This window comes from Coenobita brevimanus, chromosome 66, assembly GCF_032717465.1.
Source record: "Coenobita brevimanus isolate Jiangsu-jjx chromosome 66, ASM3271746v2, whole genome shotgun sequence".
NCBI lineage: Eukaryota > Metazoa > Arthropoda > Malacostraca > Decapoda > Coenobitidae > Coenobita > Coenobita brevimanus.
Window position 1 is genome coordinate 34,021,174 of NC_137019.1, and position 21,161 is coordinate 34,042,334.

The 21,161-nt window shown below is 41.7% G+C and overlaps 1 protein-coding gene across 1 annotated transcript in view; it reads left to right on the forward strand.

The window, feature by feature from the left end:
* LOC145405335 (putative inorganic phosphate cotransporter) overlaps positions 1-21,161 on the forward strand; it is a 360,438-nt gene that overhangs the window by 286,877 nt on the left and 52,400 nt on the right. The window contains exon 7 of the mRNA XM_080276747.1: positions 13,510-13,642. Coding sequence (XP_080132873.1) covers positions 13,510-13,642 — 133 coding nt within the window. The remainder of the gene's footprint in view (positions 1-13,509; positions 13,643-21,161) is intronic.

Below are 21,161 nucleotides of genomic sequence, written 5' to 3' on the forward strand. Positions count from 1 at the left end.
TTGGGGAGGCAATGGACATGATTGTGTGCAACACATATTTTAGGAAAAGAGACAGTAGGTTAATTACGTATGAGTCTGGGGGACATAGCAGTCAGATAGATTATTTTCTGGTTAGGAGGGCCGATAGGAGGTTAGTGAGGGATGTTAAAGTTATAGGAAGTGAGGAGTGTGTGCAGCAGCACAAACTATTGATTTGTGATATGGTGCTTAAAGAACAAATGATGAAAAAGAGGACTTATGTACCTAGGAGGAAAATATGGAAGCTGAAAAACCAAGTAGTAAGGGATGCCTTCTATAGCGAGTTGAGGAGAGTGGTGGCTGAACAGGGAGCTGTAGACAGAGGCGTTAATGAACAGTACAGAGCCCTCAAGAACAATTTCTTGAGAGTTACTGATGTAACATGCGGCTGGACAAGAGGACCACCAAGACATAAAGTAACTTGGTGGTGGGATGAGGGTGTAGAAGCTGCAATTAAGGAGAAAAGAAGGCTTTTCCGGGAATGGAAGAAGGGTGGTAGCAAAGAGGAATATTTGGCTGCCAAGCGTAGGGCTAGGAGAGAGGTATACAGGGCAAAGTCTGAGTCACAGAGACAATTACTTGATAACCTAAATCATGGGGAAAGGAAAAATATATTTAGGGTGGCAGGTCAGGTGAAGAGGGATAATCGGGATATCATAGGTGAGCAGTGTGTGAAGAATGATGAAGGAAGGGTAGTGGTGAACAGTGAGGATATTAAAGATGCATGGAGAGAGCATTATAACCGGTTGTTGAATGAGGAGTTTGACTGGGACAGAGAAGCTTTGGAGCCAGCAGATCCAGTGTCTGGCCCTTGGCCTTTGATTGATACTGCTACTGTGAGTGAGGCAATAGGCAGGATGAGGGTGGGGAAGGCAGCAGGTGTGTCTGGGTTGACTGCCGAAATGTTGAAGGCCTCAGGCGATATAGGGGTGAGTTTAGTCACTGACCTGATAAATAGGATTATTTATGAGTGTGTTGTCCCAGATGATTGGCTGAAGAGTGTAATTGTAAATGTGTATAAAGGGAAGGGTGATGCCCTGGAAAGAGGGAATTATAGAGGTATAAAGCTTTTAGATCAGATAATGAAGGTAATGGAGAGAGTTTTAGAAGGTATGATTAGAGAAAGAGTGAATATTGATGAGATGCAGTTTGGGTTTATGCCAGGTAGGGGGACCACTGATGCCATATTCATTGTTCGACAGCTTCAGGAAAAATATATTGGTAGGAGAAGGGATCTTTATTTTGTTTTTGTTGATTTGGAAAAACAGAGTCCCTAGAGAGGTGGTGAAGTGGGCAATGAGAAAGCTTGGCTTGGAGGAGTGGCTGGTTAGGGTGGTTATGGCCATGTATGTGGGTGCTCACACCCAGGTGAGAGTGAATGGAGATTTGAGTGATGAGTTTTCCGTGAATGTTGGTGTGCATCAGGGGTCAGTCTTGAGTCCCATGTTGTTTATCATGGTACTTGAAGCCCTTTCACGTGACTTTAGAAACGGACTCCCGTGGGAGTTGTTGTATGCTGATGATTTGGTGTTGATTGCAGAGAATGAAAGGGAGGCGGAGGAAAGGTTTAGAAAGTGGAGAGATGGTATGGGGCAAAAGGGTTTAAGGGTAAATGCAGATAAAACAAAAGTGATGATATCTAGGGTTGGTGGCGGTACTGGCAAAGACGAGGGAGAGTGGCCATGTGCAGTTTGCCACAAGGGCGTGGGAAGTAATTCCATCTTGTGCGGTGTGTGTGATAAATGGGTGCATAAGAGATGTAGTGGTATCAGAGGTAGACTGCGAGATAATGCTGATTTTATGTGTACGGCGTGCCGGGGTGAGCAGGTGGAGATCGTCAGACGTGAAAGAATTGAACTTGCTGGTGAATCTCTTGAGTGTGTGGAAGAGTTTTGTTATTTAGGAGACATGTTGTGTGCTGGAGGTGGGGCTGGAGCTAGCTCTGTGGCTAGGGTGAGAAGTGGTTGGAAGAAGTTCAGGGAGCTCTTGCCTCTCCTGACATTGAGGTGGCTCTCCCTACGTGCTAAGGGGTCTTTGTATGCAGCGTGTGTTAGGAGTGTAATGCTGTATGGCAGTGAGACCTGGGCAGTGAAGGAGGAAGACATTCGCCGGCTCAGACGTACAGAAATGACAATGATTAGGTGGATGTGCAGTGCGTCCCTGCGTCCAAGGCCTGGAGGGGCTGGGTTTACAAGGGAAGAGTTGAGAGGTAGGATGGGACTGGAGTGTATTGGTGTTGTGATGAGGAGAGGTAGATTGAGGTGGTTTGGACATGTGGAGAGGATGGGGGATGATAGTTGGGTGAGGAAGGTGAGAAGTGTTAATATTGGGGGTGGGGTTATGAGGGGTAGACCGAGAAAGACATGGGATGAGGTCATTAAGTGTGACCTTAGGGTTAAGGGACTGAACAGGGAGGCTGCAATGGATCGTGCAGCATGGAGAGCCGCCATTAGGTGACCAAGGCCGACACATGCAAGCATGTTGGAGCCTTTAAAAACGAAAACGAAAACGAAAACGAAAACGAAAACGATATTTTTTATTACGGCATATTTCAAGGAGAAATAAACAGGAAAAATTAGCAAACGAGTGCATGTGGGGTGTTGCCAGATGATAATTAGCCCATTCCAGATGTATGGCAGTATTAATTACCTTTTTTTTTATATATATTATTTTGTATAAGAATACGGCATAGGGCACATTTCAGTGGATAAAATGAGTGGAAAAGTCCGTCCAGGATTTGTGTAGCGCAGCTCGGCTGGGCAGGCGAGACGAGAAGGTAATGGAGGGGAGGTAGGGAGGGGAGTCAAGTACAGGGAAAAAATGGCTAAATTGTCAACAATGAATGGGAGTACAGATGACATTAGGAGTGCTGACTATACCTGGACACTGGTAGTACTGATAGATGATACAAGCCACCGCTTGATAGCCCAGGCAATTCAAAATAACACAGAATCACAAAAGTGACGTCATGCAGTATGATCCCTTGCTGCTGAGTGTCACGCAAGTGACTACCCGCGGTTAAGGGGTTAAAGACAAGTACACACAAGTATACATTGTCAAGGAACCAGATGGACTGACCTGAGAAGTTTCGTTGAGATCATGTTCTCTCTCTCCAATACTTCTCATAGTATTCATTTTTGGGAGGGGGCTGACCCCCAACAATCATGAAAGGGGTCATGCTCCCATAATACTGCATTATGGATGAAAGTCCATTGCACAACATGCACTATGATATCAAAGCCATACCCACCCTCCTTTCATTATTTGTGATAATTTTAATCCAGTGAGGGGAGTTTGACTCCCCAATAATCATGGCTGGAAAACTGTATATCAAGATCAAGAGGGGGCAAACGCTGCAGGAAGCATAGCCCCACTCACCCTCCTACTTCACCCATGCAGACCCCTCTATGCAACCTTCCAGGCAGTGCCTCTTCCTCCTCTAACCTTTATCTGTTGGGGGTTTCTTGCCATCTCCCACCCCTCCTTATGGGGAATTTCTGAGCTTTTGGGAAAAATACCCTTACTTCAACCCTAATATCTACCAAACAATAATAGCTGGAGAAAAAATAAAGATACATAATACTCACCAACTCTTCCTCTTTCAAACAAAGGTATCCTGAGGTCTCCAGGTGGTCCTGTAGATGAGTATGAGTAAGTTGAAGACAACTGGTTTTACATGCTTAGGCGGGCTGGTTCCGAGCGCACGCTACTGGAAGTGACCTTGGACCTGCTGGATAGTACTGGCAGCACTGACCGGAGTGGTGATTGTATCACTGCCCTTGTGTCCTTGGAAGGAATGTGGAAAATTCCACTTGATCCTCAACGTTTCCTTACTCACCGCTATAAGGATGAGTCATCACCCCGTCCATGTGGCTCCCAAAGGGTTTTCTGCCCGTTTCATAGTGCCACTGTGCCCTGTAGGTGTGTGGGAAAAAATAGTTGTTTGTTTTTCTGTATTCACCTCTTGCATCAACTGTTATAATTTCCCTCTATTACAACACTTATAATTGCATTTGACATCACGATTATGGGTAATTGCACAGTGACTAGTATATGCTGTGGCTGTTTCATGCAGTATGGCTGAGTATGAGGTAATTACTTGTACCATAATTCAGACTTATTTGTACTAAGCAGGGGCATAGTGAAAATCCTACAAATGTAATACACAACTTACATTATTTGTACTTCACATCACAAATATGCTCATGCTCACATATTCAGCACTACTTCCTAAGCATTGAGGGGAAAAAATTAGTTATAACCAACCAGGTAATTTTCTCTCTGGCCCACTCACAAGTGGTTTTCTTTCAAGTAACAGGTAGGCTAACTCAAGGTATTTCCGATATATATTTTTTTTCACCAATAACCATGGATAACAATAGTGGTGAAAAATGTATATCTGAGCGAATCTGAAGGAGGCAGAAAGCGAGGTAGGCCAAGGAGAAGGTGGAGAGATATGGTGGATGAGTGTGTGAGGAAGAGAGGTTTGGAATTCGGTGAGGAGAGGGAACTGACAAGAGATCGAGTTGGCTGGATGAAAGTTGTGAGGAGAAGTGCATGGTCAGGGATTTGGCACCCCTTTTTAACGTTGTAGCATCTGGATTGACTCTGATGGATATATTTGTGTGAAGCTACACAAAGTGGTGAATGTTTTTGACGTGTCCAATAGAGCCAGGATTCCGGGGGCTTGAATGATGAGTGAATGGAAGCGTGACCCATTGGACTGGGCAAATTTGGGCTGTCTGGACATTGCTACTCCTCACCCTGCCCTAGGGTGGGAAAGGAGGTCCGAATGATGATGACGATGATGATAACCAATAAACAGTGACACTTATTGCATTGCACTTGCAGAACTTATTATAAGACGTATCGTAGCACTTACTAAGAATCACTTATAATATCTAACATTTCACTTACTTATAATAAAAACATACACTTGTACATGCCTGTATACTATTTACAATTTCCCAAACACCTGCTCAGTAATCACGCTTGGAATGATTCAAAAACATTTAGGGCAAAGGAGGACCTTGCACTCTGCACATTGGTCAGCTGTCTCTTTTCGTGCTGGGGGACAGCGTTTGATCATGTTACAGACGTGGCACCGCCTGTATTCCTGATGACCTGCTGTGATACGGCCAATCTCTACCAGCCTGTGCCACCAGAAGTAGTATGCACATCCTAACCTGTCCTCTGTAGGAGCTGTCTGCGTCCCCTGCCTAGTACCTGGCACCTGTGCAGTTGAATATTCTTCAAGGAGTTCACGTGCAAGCTCTCTCTCAAACTTTCGTAGAGAGGTTTCCTGATGAGATCTTTGAACAGAATGAAATTGTTCAGGACAGTGAAATCAAGAAGGTATAAAAACGCCTTCATGTACCACCTGCAGGACTTACGTAGGCAATCAACCTCACCAATTTGCACGTCCAGTTTATCAACAAGCCGCATGTTGATATAATCGTTGACAGTACCTAGCTTCAACACGGGTTCCATGGTCGTGTAGTCTATTTTTTCCGTGTCCTTAAACACACCCTTATATACTATTGACAACATGTTAACCCGTCCCTTGTCATGCCAGAGAAGGGCTAACATGTTGCCATATTTCTTGGTGAGAAGGGCTCCTTTCTCAGTATTTGCTAAGAATACAAGGAAATTCATTCTGTTTCCCTGAACAGTTCCACAGGACCCAGTACCATGTTCAAGCAAATACTTGGTCAATGCCGGGGCTGTGCAATAATTATCGGTATTCAGAACGTGGTGCCTGTTGAAATACCTTTCCATCAGACTTTCACGACTGATGCTGAGAAAACGTAAGGATCGTCACTAGGTATATCAACATCCGTAACCGAATAAACTATCACATCGTGCACATATCCAGTTTTACAGTCACAAAGGACAAAGAATTTCAGCCCAAAGCAGTGAAGCTTGGATGACATGTACTGAATAAATGCCAACTTGCCAGAGAAAAACACCAGCAACTCGTCAGTTAGCATTTTCGGAAACGGACAAAAAACTATGGAAAATGACTCTTTGAGCATTGTTAGAATGGGCCTAATTTTCCACAACCTGTCGTTCTGTGCAGGCCCATAATTTCTATGTCATGAGCCATATATTTACCGAAGACAGGTGTGCCCACGAGTTCATCTACTGACCGATAGTTATGGAGCACATGTTTACTTACGTGCGCCATCAACATGGTCAGGGCTAGCCAAACAAACAACTCCCCCACCTCCATAGGTTGCCAGTTCCTCATGTGCATGCTTTTGCTGGCAGCCACATCCAGCCACCACACACACATAGCTTTGTGGAAATTAATTTCTTCCACCAGGTATTGCATAACTGCAGTCGTGAATATCTATCTATCTATCTATTGCCAGACGCCTCAATCCCGTTTGGGGTAGCCACAAACAAATCGCCTCCAAGTCGCCCCGTCCCCCGCCATTTCACTGCCCTGCTCCCAACTCACACCCCCCTCTCTCATATACCTCTCGTGAATATTACCCTGAAAATACTGCTAATAGTCCAAGGCCTTGGAAGGAGCTCATCTTCCTGAACATCTGCTCCTTCTTCATCAAACACCGGCACAAAGGGCTCAAATCCTGCTCTATCCTCCCAGACAAAGGTATCCACTCTGCCCACACCTGGTAAAGCAGTCCATTTGCCATGTGCAGCACGTTTTTTCTGAGTATGTGCACGCCCAAGGGCAAGGAGTGAGGGGGGAAGGAGACAGGGAGGTGTGGAAGGTGGGGGAGTATGGGGATGATGACTCACCTGATGTGGGCCTTCTTTGGGGAGAAGTTTCCTGATGAGTCACACCACATGGGGCCTGTGTGGAAAATTCCACTCCTGAAGAGCCCGGTTGTGGTGATTCTGCTCTTGAAGTACTCGGCTGAGGTGAAGGTTGATGTTCAAGAGTGAGACGACGGCAAGCAGACAGCGAGATTGGCAGTGAGACGGTTCATCATTTTTATTTCGTAGATGAACCCCAATGCACGCTCACCTGCCTTGTGTGCTGGCTCATGTACGTCCTATTCTTCAGTGAACTCATCATTGTCGAAGGCCCTGCCCTCCTCCTGCAGGAGTTTGAGAGCCTTGTCAGGCATCTGAGAGTGGGAAGGATTCGGAGGGCGAGAGTTCACTCTCCACATGATAACTTTTCTTTTCTGAAGAAGTACTCTCACTCAGAGTCTATGAGGACACTGTGTCGTCCAAAGCACGATCAATGGTAGTCAATGACCCTTTTTCCCGTCACTAAGGGCAGAACTTTCGTGGGGATCGATGATGCAATCGGCCCCGAGCGTGGTGGGATGGAATCAGATAAAGAGGATGACGAAGACATCACACTTCTCTCTACCAGTGCCGTGTACAAACTGAGCCGCACATAAGTGGGGTACCTATGGGACTTACCTACCCTTTGGTTGTCATAAAAAATGGTTGCGGGTTCAAAGGGTGGCGGGAAGATGCTTACAGCTAATCACGCCAAGCAGTGGTGCTCAGCGCCCCGAATCGTGACAGCTATATACAGTACGTCAACCGGCGCACAGGGGTTAAGTCAACCTCGAATCAGTCAAATGACTGAGAGTAAACAGTGTCATCTATCTCACTGATAATTAACAAAATATGCAATCTGACTGATAGCTGTAAGCACTGACATAAATGGAATGCACCAAAACATTTCTTTTTTCATCATTATTTGTGTGAGACTTGAGATAAAACTGAAAGTGGGCCATGAGGATGTTAAGATCCCCACAAGTGGGGAATAAAGTGAAAACGTTTGAGAAACATTGTTTTAGATAATTATTTAAGTAAATCCTGATGTGACTCAGGATAACTCTGTACTATTATATTATCATCATACAGTTAGATAAGAAAAGAAAATATCAAAATGCTGCATTATTTTTTTCGAACAGAGTGGAAAGGTAATAAACTCATTTATCTTAAAAATATCAATTACCTCCATTCCTTTCATTACCATTAATCATCATCATCATCATCATCATCATATACTCGTATACGTTGTTCTCTCAGAAGTGCAATCACATCAAGAGAGAAAGAGAGAGGTATTCTTTCTTGTTTAATGTGTACTTTTTTTTTGTATGGCATGCTACTAAGGGATCAGATGGTTCAAGAAGCCAATGAATCAAGTCTGTGTTGATTAGTACTCTCGAAGTCTTAAATATATGACTTAGTCGAATGTTTCTTACATCCGTGTGTCTGGCTTGAATAACCTCTTCAGTTGCTTGTTCATGGGAAAGGCACATATTTTCATTGACATGAGAGGCATGCGTCTACATTTTATGTACAGACACAGGCATATAACTCTAGCCATATAACTTTGTACACAGTAGTGCAGTGTCAGCATCATACTTCTCATATGCTTTAAAATCAATGTCATATTCTGAGTTCACTGTGTCAAGTAGTACTGAGAATCTCCTGATCAACCCCAGTAATCTCAGAAGCTTTTTCATAATTTCAACAAAAAAAAAAAAAAAAAATCCTTTGGTAAAATTTCTCCTAGTGTTCTGTTGGGGATTTTGTGACTGCTTGTTGATAGGTGTGTATTTCTTTCATGGAGAAGTATTTGTGGAGAACACCCTCTCTTCTCAATTTTGCCCTCTGAAAGGGAACCTTACTTCAGACACCAAAATGATATTATTGCTGGGATGAAAATAATGTTATACAGTTATAATAGTTTTCAATTAATATTTTTTCTTTGTTATTTTTTTAGATATTCATTTTTATTATACTTGAAGTATTTTGAAAATAAATGCTATATCATAGTACCATCATTTTTTGTGGAAATTTCTTAAAACGGATTTGATGCTTCATACTACAATCACTGTCTGTGGATATCTCTTTAAATAATTTGAATGTTATTTGGTTCCATTGCTTTCTGTTGGAATTTATAATATTGTCAAACTTTTATTTGCTACCATCATTTTTGTGGAAATTTTTAATACTGACCACTTTGTTGCTATCTGTCATCATTTTTTGCTGAAAAATCTATAATTGATCAAACTGTTAGTTGTTGCTATCAACATTTGCTATAATTTTAAATACTGATCAAATTCTTAATGGTTACCATAATTTTTCGAGAATGTTTTTGTTTTATAGGTCTGAATGTTACTCAGTATCATATTTTTTTATGAAGTTTCCATTATTGTCAAATTCTTACTTGCCACAATAATTTTTTTGGGGGGAGGGGGAAATTTTTAATATTGACCAAATTGCTGCTTTCTACCACCATTTTTTGTTGAAATATCTAATTCTGATCAAGAGAAGGCATCCACAAGGTGGAACACCGAATCGCACCTGAAGGCCAAAGGGAAAGTAATATACTATGATTAATAATCTGCAGTTTTCCCTTTGGCCTTGGGGCACAATTTAGCGTTCACCCTGTGGACGCCTTCACTTGTTACATATTTTTGGCCATCAAACTCTTTTTTATGTTCATATTTCTCTTTTATTCACCTCTACTTTATAAAGCAGCTCATCATACCACATATCCAACTTCAATTATTCGTGTCATTGATATGATATAAAATCATAATAATGAAGACATCCTACCTTGTTTTAATTACGTGTTGGTGCGGGAATCCTCCACTGTGAGTTTTGTTGACAGCAGCATGGGCTGTCACAGAAAACGGGCTGGCTAACGTTAAATTTAAACTGTAGCTATCGCCGATTGAAGGAACTTGGTGACACTCTCCTTCCCTTGAGCAAAGGCTTTTGTGGATGCCCAGGTCACAGGATCAGCACCCCAAAACAAGGTATCGATGTCCAAATGTTGCAGCACCAACTTCGTCGTACTGGTGAAGAGCTCCGACAGGCTCTTCCCCCTGACATCCTTGGGGGAGGAGTGCAGATGCAGGCTCAATTCTTCCAAGCCCACAACATTGTTTATGTGGTGAACGATTGCCCTCTTCTCCATACTGCACATCCCATCATCGAACAGTGCGAGCCAACTGTCACGTCATACAGATACCAAAGGTGACGAACAAAGGCTGTGGCCCCGGCGTCCCTGATGGCTTGGTCAGTGCACAGTGCCAGTTCCTTCAAAAAGATGAGGTTCATGTAGGAAGCAACATCTTCTGACCTGGTGGAGAACCAAGTTCACATGTAGTAGCAAACAACGAAGATGCAAAAGTCCGTCAGTTTCTCCCAGAAGTTTTCCCTCCAACTGGGTCCATGCAAAGACGAGTGTGTGGGATGAAGCTGTTCAGACTGATCGAGGAACGTCCAGATTTTCAGTGCATAAATGGCTCTTGCCATTCATCTACAGTAGCTTGATGTAGCACATCTGGGGCCTGGACCTGGATAGAGGAGCAGTTGTGGGGTACAGGCCCAAGGAAGGTGATTATAATCTCTCGGAACTCCTTGTAATAGTTTCGAGGTTTTGTTGCAACAGAGGAGCTTGAGCAAACTAGACGATTTCTTCACACCATGGCTGAACCCGCAACAGGATGGTATCATCGTTGGTGGCAGCAATGTACTTTGACTGATGTTTGGCCACGTCTCGGAAGTTCTGGAAGAAAATGACTTCTGATCCTTTGGACTGCCTTCAGTACAGAGGAGAACACCCCTTCCAAGAGAATCTTGATAGCATAAAGACGGCAAAGATGGTAGGGCAGTGGCTTGCCCCGCATTATCTCCAATCGGACACAGATTCCCGACCTGGTGCTCATATTCACTGCCGTTGTGTCAAAACAGAGAACAACGATGCGGTCACAACTTAACAACATAGTGCAAAGATGCACACACACGCTAGCATGCAATACTGCATATACGGCACGCTCCAGTCGCGTCTACTCGCACCTCACTGACATATGTTACTACAGCCCAGTAGAGCATAGGATTTGTCACACACCACCTTCCCACGTGACCCCTAAACATGCAACAATCACACTAATAATCTCCTGTCACATCACCACCTGAAGTGCATTCAAATATCCAGCAAGTGAAAGCATATCACAACTTTTCATTTTCCGATGCACCCATATATATATATATATATATATATATATATATATATATATATATATATATATATATATTACTCTTAATGGGGGATCACTTGGATTGTGGGTTAGTGAAGGGTACAGCGAACTTTGAGTTAATATGTAATACTGTACATATTTTCAGTTACATCAACAATTCAAATGCACGCTGTGGTGGATTTGTCCCATATGGTAGCCACCACTCCTAGACAAGGGTAATTTTTTGCCTGCTCGGGCAGTGCTACTTTGTAGTAGTAAGCAGATTTGAGTACTACTTATTTTGCAGCAGCTAGACTAAAACCACTCACCCCATTCCCCCTTTGTGAGTACAGGAAAGGAGGGTGCAGAGAAGGATGGCGAGGCCAAATCCTCCACTGCTCCCAACATCCTCTTGAGTAAGAGCCCCAGCCAGAAAAGGTGGTGGCCCTCTGGGGGTGGTAACAAGGAGAGCGCGAGGACGGTGGCAAGGCCACTTACTGTCCCACCTCTCCGATGATGCAATTGGGCCAGATCCAACCGTAATGAACGATGACAGATTTTCGAGGGTAAGGACGAGGAAGACACAGAGGATATGGCACAGGCCACCTCATCCTCGCGCCTCTAGAGAGATCCAATAAGCCCTAGTCCCAGCCAGAAAGGATGGTGGAGGCCCATCGAGGATGGAGACAAGTCTAGCCTAGTGAGCAGGCTTGAGTAAAGCTTCGACACAGTAACAGTCAGACTATTATACCTCATACCAATTAATCTGGCCAGGCATGTATGGCAACACTGTCCCTGCCGAGATCCTGATTGCCTGGAGATGTTTGTTCGATTTCGTTGTTGCTAAAACTGATACTTTTTTTATTATCAGATGTGATACTGAGTTTGTCGACAATACAATCGTCAAAAGCAATAAGAAATGCTTTTTATACTTATCAATAATGAAGTTTCGTAGGCCTAGGTATATATATATATATATATATATATATATATATATATATATATATATACCTAGGCTGATTCCCCCATGGAAACGGAGGTAGCCGAGACAGGACGACACACTCCCCATTTACTCATCCATTCAAACACAGTCATTCGCATCTTAGCCCCAAAGGGGGGCTATATATATATAGATAGATAGATAGATATAGATAGATAGCTCTATATATGTGTGTGTGTGTGTGTGTGTGTGTGTGTGTGTGTGTGTGTGTGTGTGTGTGTGTGTGTGATGGTAATTGATGTGGTGGTGGTGATGGTAGATGCGATGATGATGATGATGATGATGGGTGTGGCTGCGTCGATGTTATCTATGGTGGTGGCAGGGGAAAATGTGGTGTAATGGTGGTGGTGGTAGCTGTAGTGTGATGGTATTAGTGGTAGCTTCAGGGAGATACAGTTTCATTAAAATTATTTTTAACAAGTATTTTAAGAATTTTGTGAAAGCTAGAATGTGAGAACAATGAAGTAAACATAGATGGAGAAAACTTAAATTATTTCATATTTGCAAATGACATTGTCCTAATCTCGGAAATAAGATACATTGCCAGAAATGTTATACGACCTAAATAGAGAATGTCTCAAAAATAGGGTTGAAGATGAACCTGAGTAATATTAAAGCACTGGTTGATCCAAATACACCAAAGAGGGTCAACGAAATGAATTAGGATAATCTTGAATAACTTGTGCAGTGCCATTACTTGGAGCAAATACTGAAACTGTCGGAAATCTATGAAAACTAAATAAAAAAGACGCATTACAACTGGATGGAAAACTCTCGGTAAACATGAAAATCAGTTTGCCGGTATTTTTATGAAACCAAAAGTATGCAGAGTGAAATATAAAGCTGTACATTAAACTACGTGTCAAGTGGGGTTGGTGGAGGATTAGTGCCCCTCCCTGTAAAACAATTAACTCTAAGCCCTTGGCCACCCTGTTTGGGATACATGGCGTCTGGCAATGAATGAATGAATGAATGAACATTAAACTGCAGCATGTAATCGCGAGACTATTCTAACCCCAAATGTCAAAATGACAAAATGTCGTAATCCTCGTGGTTTCATAGAAACAAAATTTGGCTGAATGTTAAAGATAGGAACATCCATGGAATACTGAAATTAAATCAAACAGCTTTATGCACTGTAATAAAGAGTCTTTATTACAGAAAGTGAGAGCTGGAAGTACTTTAGGTAAGTTCAATGAGACAATGGAATTGAAACACGGTACGAGGTAATGGCGGTTTAGATGTTGTTTACAATAGTGGGTGAGGGTGTTTACAATGTTATGGGCTTGTTGGCAGAGATCTGATGACTGAGGAATAGGTAGGAAGTAGGAAGGGGACAAGTACAGCTCTAGAGTAATTTGGGAGTAGTATGTAGTTAGGAAGCAAAGGGGCAAAGGGTAATCAATAGCCAAACACAAGACTGCCGTGTGAAAACCTGTGAGTTTGATTACTGCTACAAAGTAAATATTTTCTCAAACCACTGGGATACTGGAAACTAACATTCGTTGCAATTAGCAGAATGGGGTGAAATCGGCAGTGCCTTATGTGGTGCAGCTGGTGGCGTCGGTGGGCTGGGGTGCTGTCGTTTCTGTCCTCGCTACCAGGAACCTCGTCACGGTAGCAGTCGTCAGGAAACTCTCCACAGGAATAGGTGATGCATTTGCCAATAATACCTTTTCAGAATCTTTTCATCGTAAACAATCGTTTTATTTTTAGAAGTTTTATCAGCTGATCATTAAGTACTTAGTGGTATCATTATCATCACCATTCGTCGCTTTATCTCCTTCCAGCTCTTCCACCCACCCCCACCCCTCCAAAAAAAAGAAAAACGGGGTGAGCTATGTTCATAAGCAAAGAAATGGAAAACAGAGAGGAGGAAAATCTTATTAGAAGATATATGGATATATATCTATATAAGAGAACGGATATATAATCTCTTCCAAAAGGATGAGACCATATATATATCCATCCTTTTTTCATGTACTTTGTACGTCTTTGAATTTCTCACCTCAGGCCGCTGGCCAAGTCAGTCCAGACTCTCCAGCTTCACCTGATTAAATTATTTCAAGTAACAACTGAGTAGTAGAGTCATTTCGCTGAGGACCAGCTTAAATAAATCATGTAGTCCTTGACATATAAACCTCCATGCACACTTCATTCACCCATTTCTATCTTTCAGTTTTTGCATTGTCAAAGTGTGTTACTTTGCCACATACTTACCATGGCAAGTACACACACACACACACACACACACACATATATATATATACATATATATTATATATATATATATATATATATATATATATATATATATATATATACACACACACACACACACACACACACACACACAGATTACAGTGGTTCTTAAAAAATGAAAGTTTGAAAGTTGAGTCTCCCAGCTCCTCATTTTGTTCTAATGGACACTTGATTTAACATGAAATTTTAATAAATAAAAATCTATGTAGGGGTTGCGCAGGAAGGCTAAATTCCATATGAAATTTCAGTGTAACTTCTGAACCATGCATCTTTAGATATTGGGTCACATAAGCAAAATTATGAAGGAGCTCTTAATGTTTACTGTGGTAAACTGGGTCTCTTTCTGACCTATGGGACGCGCAGAGGATTGCTTCAGCTAGTGGGGTTTTCACTTTCCGGCCCCCAAGGGGGGAAGGGGGGTGGAGAAAACTTGCCAGGCCTTACTCTGCAACTACTGTAGATAATATAGCGTGATTGGTTACTTTTTAAAGCTCTCATTGGATACTGACATGCCTTTGTGTGAATCACTCTACCACAACTCATTTCATATACCAAATAGAATTTACTGAATGTGGAAATCGGCTCGGTTCAAGTTAGGGTCGTCTTCTTTGATTTTGGAAATCGTAACCGATGTTCAGAAACAACCTGCAGTAGGAACTGTAGTTGTTGTTCGTTGTGCGTGATCTTGCCATTGTACTCCTCGACTAGTGTAACATGTTATTTAAGAATTTGTGGAACGCTTGAGTTGCGAGACCTCCAAGAATAACCTTTCCCTATGGAGCTGGAATGCGTTTGAGAGAGTCATCGGTTTGGTCTTCACTCCTGAGGCGACCCTATACTCTTCTTCCATGGATAATTCAAGATCGAAATGCGCCTGAGGGATCAGCTCTTCAGACAGGTTCATCTCCACAGCTTCTACGATGAACTTTGGGTTCTCAAGAGCCTTTTCTCTGTAATTTTTATGCTTTAATCTCCTCTGCATGGCAGCCTGTTTCCGCTGAACAAAGGCGAGGTTGACGCCTGCCACGGACCCCCTGATACCTGGTTCACGCTGTACCTCAAAGAATTCCTTGTCCTCGGCAATGCTCGTAAGGTTGAAAGAACTTTCATAGACGACGGCGAACAGACTCTTCATTGACAATCTGAAGTCATCTTCCTTTTTCAGCTGTTGTCCACTATACCTCTTGGAACTCTTCTTTAGGTTTGACACATTCCATCGAGCTTCTTCAACTTCTCCATTGAATGGTCTATCCTCTTCAAGCGGATACGGATAGGTTAGTAAAATTCTCCGGATTGAATCACGACTTACCAGACAGCTTCTGCCACAGGTTCTTTGGGTTCAGATTGGGTAAGAGGAAAGTAGAGAAAGCTTCATTTGAGGGCAGTTTAGCACCAAGCAGCTTACCCTGCCAGCGTTCCAACATGTATAAAGGCTCCCGCTTCTTCTGTTTCGATGTCGATTCATAATGATCATTCACTTACTACAAGACTTGAGAAAAAATTATTACGCATAATCACCAATATGCAATGTCACAACATGGATCCCATACACGTTAAGTCAGCTTGTCCAGTCGATCAAGGTTTCTTTGCTTGAACACTCGGGACGCACATATACACAGCCAGGACACAAGATTGGTTCCAACAAGACTGCAAAGATGTTGTGCGGTTTCTCTGGGTACCATGCTGATTGATCATGACATGAGTTGGGGTGCTCGGAACTTTCACGGTTGAAGAAGAAAGTGTTTATAATAGGTTAATGATCATTACACATGGGTAATTATGGTGCTGCAATGCATGTACCAGGCCAAATTAAAGTGTGGCATGCAATATCCAATGAAAGCTTTAAAAAGAAACCATTAACGCTAGATTATTTGCCGTAGTTGCAAAGTTAGGTCTAGCAGGCGTTTCCCACCATCCTCTCCCCTGGCGACCGGAGCGTGAAAACCTCACTGGTTGAAGCTATCCTCTGTGCTTCCCTTAGGTTGGATACAGACCAAAATTTGCCACAGTAATCATTAAGTCCTCCTTCACAATTTTGCTTCTGTGATTCAATATCTAAAAATGCATGGTTCAGAAGTTATATTGAAATTTCAGAAATGTAGGAAATGCTGGAACTTTAGCCTTACTGAGCGATCCCTAAATAGATTTATATTCTGGAGAAAAAAAAAATCCGTGTTACATCAAGTGTCTATTAGAGCAAAATGAGGGGTTGGGAGTGTCAACTGTTGAACTTTCATTTATTTTCTAGATCAAGAACTGCAAGGTCATAAATGGAGAAAGTGTGGCTGCACAGCATAGGGTGGACTGGGAGATAAAGAACCTAAAGAAAAGTAGACCTATACAGTTTTCACTGAAAATCAAGCGGTGGAGGTCAAATAAGGAAGGGGCAAAGGGGGAGTTAAAGGAGTGAGTGCTGGGTGATTTAAGATCGCTCAAGGGAATGAAAGAGTGATGGGAGCATAACAGCCAAGTTATAAGGAGAGTAGTTGAAGAAATACTATGTAAAATATCCGGGAAGAGACCTCCTGGAGATAAGGAGACATGGTGGTGGAACGATGAAGTGCAGGAGGTGGTGAAAGTCAAGAAAGATGAGAAAAAGATGTGGGATATGTCCTGACGCCAAGAAGATTAGGAGAACTACACACGGACTAAAAAGGAATAAGAGAGGGGAGTAGCGAGAGCCAAGGCACAGGCGTTGGATGAAGAGCATGAAGTATTGGAAACGCTCGAAGGAGAAAGAAATATTTTTAGGACTGCCCAGACCCAGGATAAGGCAACCGAGGATTTCACTCAAATAAAACAGGTTAAGCATGAAAATGGTGTGGTCTGAAGCGACAAAGATAGGATCAAGGATAGGTGGAAAGGCTATTATTAAAACCTTTTAAATCAGGAAAATCCGAGGGTAGTCTTTAGGAATCGAGTCCAGAACCAGGGTGTAACAACAACACACACACACACACACACACACACACACACACACACACGCATATATATATATATATATATATATATATATATATATATATATATATATATATATATATATATATATATATATATATATATATATACAATTAAAATTGGTAACTGGAATGTGAGAACGCTAAATCATGACGGTAAAATCGATGAGTTAGTGAAGGTTTTTCAAAATTACGGACTTGATATTTGTGCTCTGACAGAAACTAGATTAACTGGAGTCGATAAGTTGGATTTGGAGGATGGAATACGTTTATTGATATCTGGCCGACAGGACGGAATGCATTATCAGGGAGTAGGATTGTTGCTGGGTTGTAAGGCAAATAAGGCTTTATGTGAGTGGGATCCTATAGATGAGCGATTGTTATACGCACGGTTTAAATCAAATCATGGCAACATCAGTCTGTTTGTGTGTTATGCACCTACTAATGATGCACTCGATGAAAGGAAAGACACATTTTATGAAAAGTTGCAAGAAGGAGTAGGAAGGGTACCTAGACATGATGTTTTGATCTGCGTTGGAGACTTTAAAGCAGTAATGGGCTGTTCAAATGAGGGATTTGAGGCATGTATGGGTAAGATGGGAGTTGGTAGTAGGATGAGTGAAAACGGAGTGAGGTTTGGAAGCTTCTGTCTAGCAAATGACTTAGCCATCGGGGGCACACTCTTTCAGCATTGCAATATACACAAGACAACTTGGGTGTCGCCGTGTGGAAAATATAAAAGTCAGATTGATCACATTGCTATCAGTAGGAGGCATAGAAGTTCTCTGCTAGATGTTCATGTTAAACGGGGAGCGGATATTGGTAGTGACCATCAACTCAGCATTGCAAAAATAAGGTTTAAACTTAAAAATCAGAAGAAGGAAAAATCTGGTGTTGGTAGATACGATATTGTTAAGCTTAGAAGGGAAGGAGAAGAAAAGGAGGAATTCAGATTAGAATGCAGAAATAGTTTTTTGGTGTTGGAAACGTTGGAAGAGGGAGAGAGAAGTGTAGATGAGATGTGGGAGGATGTGAACAAAGTTTTGCATGAGACTGCTGAATGTACGATTGGAAGGAGACATAGATTCAGGAGAAAGAAATGGATATCAGAGGAAACGTGGGATATGATAAAAAAGAGAGGAGAGGCTAAATTGAGGTGTGAGATGCAATGCGTTGATGAACGAGAGATTGAATTAGCAAGAGCTGCGTACTGGAGTTTGAATTCAGAAGTAAGAAGGTTAGCTAGGAGAGATAAAAGAAGATGTGTGGATGAAAAGGTTGCAGAGACTGAAATCTTAATAAACAAAAATGATGGACAGAGTCAAAGAATAGCATATGAATCGATTAGAGAACTGAGTGGTAATGCAGGTAAACGCAAGGAAATACCAGTTAGAGACAGGGAAGGAAATTTATTGACCAAAGATGGAGATATTAAAAATAGATGGAAAGAGCATTTTGAGACAGTTCTTAATAGACCAATACCACCAGAAGAGGATATACCGTCTGCTCAGGAAGATTTAAATATAGAAACAGGAGAGTTGAGGCTTGCAGAAGTGGAGAAAGCAGTAAAACAGTTAAAGAATAATAAGGCACCAGGGGAGGATGGTTTATTTCCGGAAATGTTTAAAGTGGAGGGGGATAGATTAATAATGATCTTGACCAAGCTATTCAATAAGATATGGGTGACGGGGTTACTACCATCAGTTTGGAAGAATGGTGTAATTGTTAAAGTTCCGAAGAAGGGAGACCTGAGTGAATGTGGTAATTGGAGGGGAATCTCTTTGTCACCGATAGCTTTGAAGGTTTTCAGTAGAGTGTTGTTAAATAGGTTGGAGCCGGTGGTTGAGGGTATTCTGAGGGATGAACAGGCTGGTTTTAGAAAGAGACGTGGTTGCAATGATCAGATCTTTGTAGTTAGGCATTTGATGCAGCAAGTTAATGAAATGAGAGTACCGTTAAGTCTTTGTTTTGTTGATTTTGAAAAGGCTTTTGATAGTGTTTCGAGAGAGACTGTGGGGAAGATCATGAGACATTATGGAATACCAGAGGAGTTTGTGAGGGTCATTATGAACATGCATGAGGACACATTTTGTAAAGTGATGGTTGATGGTTGTCTGAGTGATTCGTTTGAAGTCAAGTCCGGAGTAATTCAAGGTGGTGTTCTATCGCCTTTACTATTTATATTGGTCATTGATTACATTATGAAACGCGTTGGAACAGAAACCGGTGCAGGTATACTTTGGGGAGAGAACAGGAAACTTTTGGATTTAGATTATGCAGATGATGTAGTTTTGATTTGTGATGGGCCAGAAGAGATGCAGAGAGTGTTGGACTGTTTGGTGAGTGAAGGTCGCAAGGTGGGTTTGGTTATTAATTGTGGAAAAACTGAAATAATAAATATGAATATGGAAAATGCGCAGGAATGTGTAATTGGAGGTATGGTTGTAAAGCAAGTTGATAGGTTTAAATATTTAGGTACTTATTTAGCCAAGGATGGTTCTTTGAACTTTGAATTCGAGGAAAGGTTAAAGAAGGCTAATCAGGCAATGGGAATGCTTAAAAATATTTGGAATAATAACAATTTTTCTGTGCATACAAAAATCAAACTTTATAAGGTAATGGTTAGGAGTATCTTAATTTATGGACACGAGTCTTGGTACAGCACAGTGACTATGGAAAATAAATTCTTGGTGTTTGAAAAAAAAGCACTTAGAAGAATATTAGGAGTTAAGTGGTGGGAAAGGATACCTAATAGTAGAATTAGAGAAATAACGGGAGTGCAGCCGGTCGATGAATATGTTAGGTTCTCACGATGGAAGTGGCTAGGACATGTATATAGGAGACAGGGAATAGTACGAGGTACACCAGGGTGGGTGGCACTTGGTAGGAGAGGTAGAGGAAGGCCAAAAGAGACGTGGGTGAGGACAATGAGACGGGAAGCTGGAGATGAGTGTTGGGGAGATCTTGAGGAGTTAGCACAAGATAGGATGTGGTGGTGTGAGTTCATCGAGGCCCTATGCATCCCCGAGGGTGCCACAGGAAATGATTGACTGATTGATATATATATATATATATATATATATATATATATATATATATATATATATATATATATATATATATATACACACAAGTATACAATGACACCCACCCACCCACATACATACGTCCTAGTACACCAGCACAGTTAAGTTTAGTTTATTAACAACATTTATTATGATCAAATACAGAATACACAATGATTTGTCCAAATAGATGACGCCTGCTCAAACAAAAGAAATCCAGGAAGTGTGTCCGTTCAAGAAAAAAAAAAGCGCCAAATAACTCGACATATTCATCTATATACCTGAAGTATATCATAAATACATATACATATTCTGGCCATGTCTTGCCTTTGGTTGAGGAGTGAATTCAGAGTACTGAACACAAGTGTAGGATACTTCTGACCAAGCTGAATTAACAGCGAACAGTTTACTAGTACATACTGTTCATCTGACACAATGTTACTCTCACACTGACACATTCGTTCCTCAGTTGGTGTTCGACTCCACCTACCTCACTCTGTTCTTAGACTGTGACATGAGTCTTTGTCAAGTGAACGCTACCCAAGTATGGTCTGGGATATAAATTTTCTTTTTATCAATGATGTGAATTGTGAGACTTGGATTAAGTTTTGATTTGTATGCACCATATTTTGTGGCATTTTCTGGCTTATTTCTAATCAAGTTATTAATAGGTTTTAAAGAATCAGCTTTCGTGTCAAACTTTTGAGCGTTTTGTATAAATCTATAACTATGCTGGTGAAATGGTTGCTTTGCAAATCTCAAGTACTATTTGGTATGGATCTTCCTTATCACGATTTTGAGATTTTCAATACAGAAAAGCTTTTCTTCTTTTATCTATTATTAGTTTTGATGACTGAATTCCAGCTTCTACAAGACGCAAAAT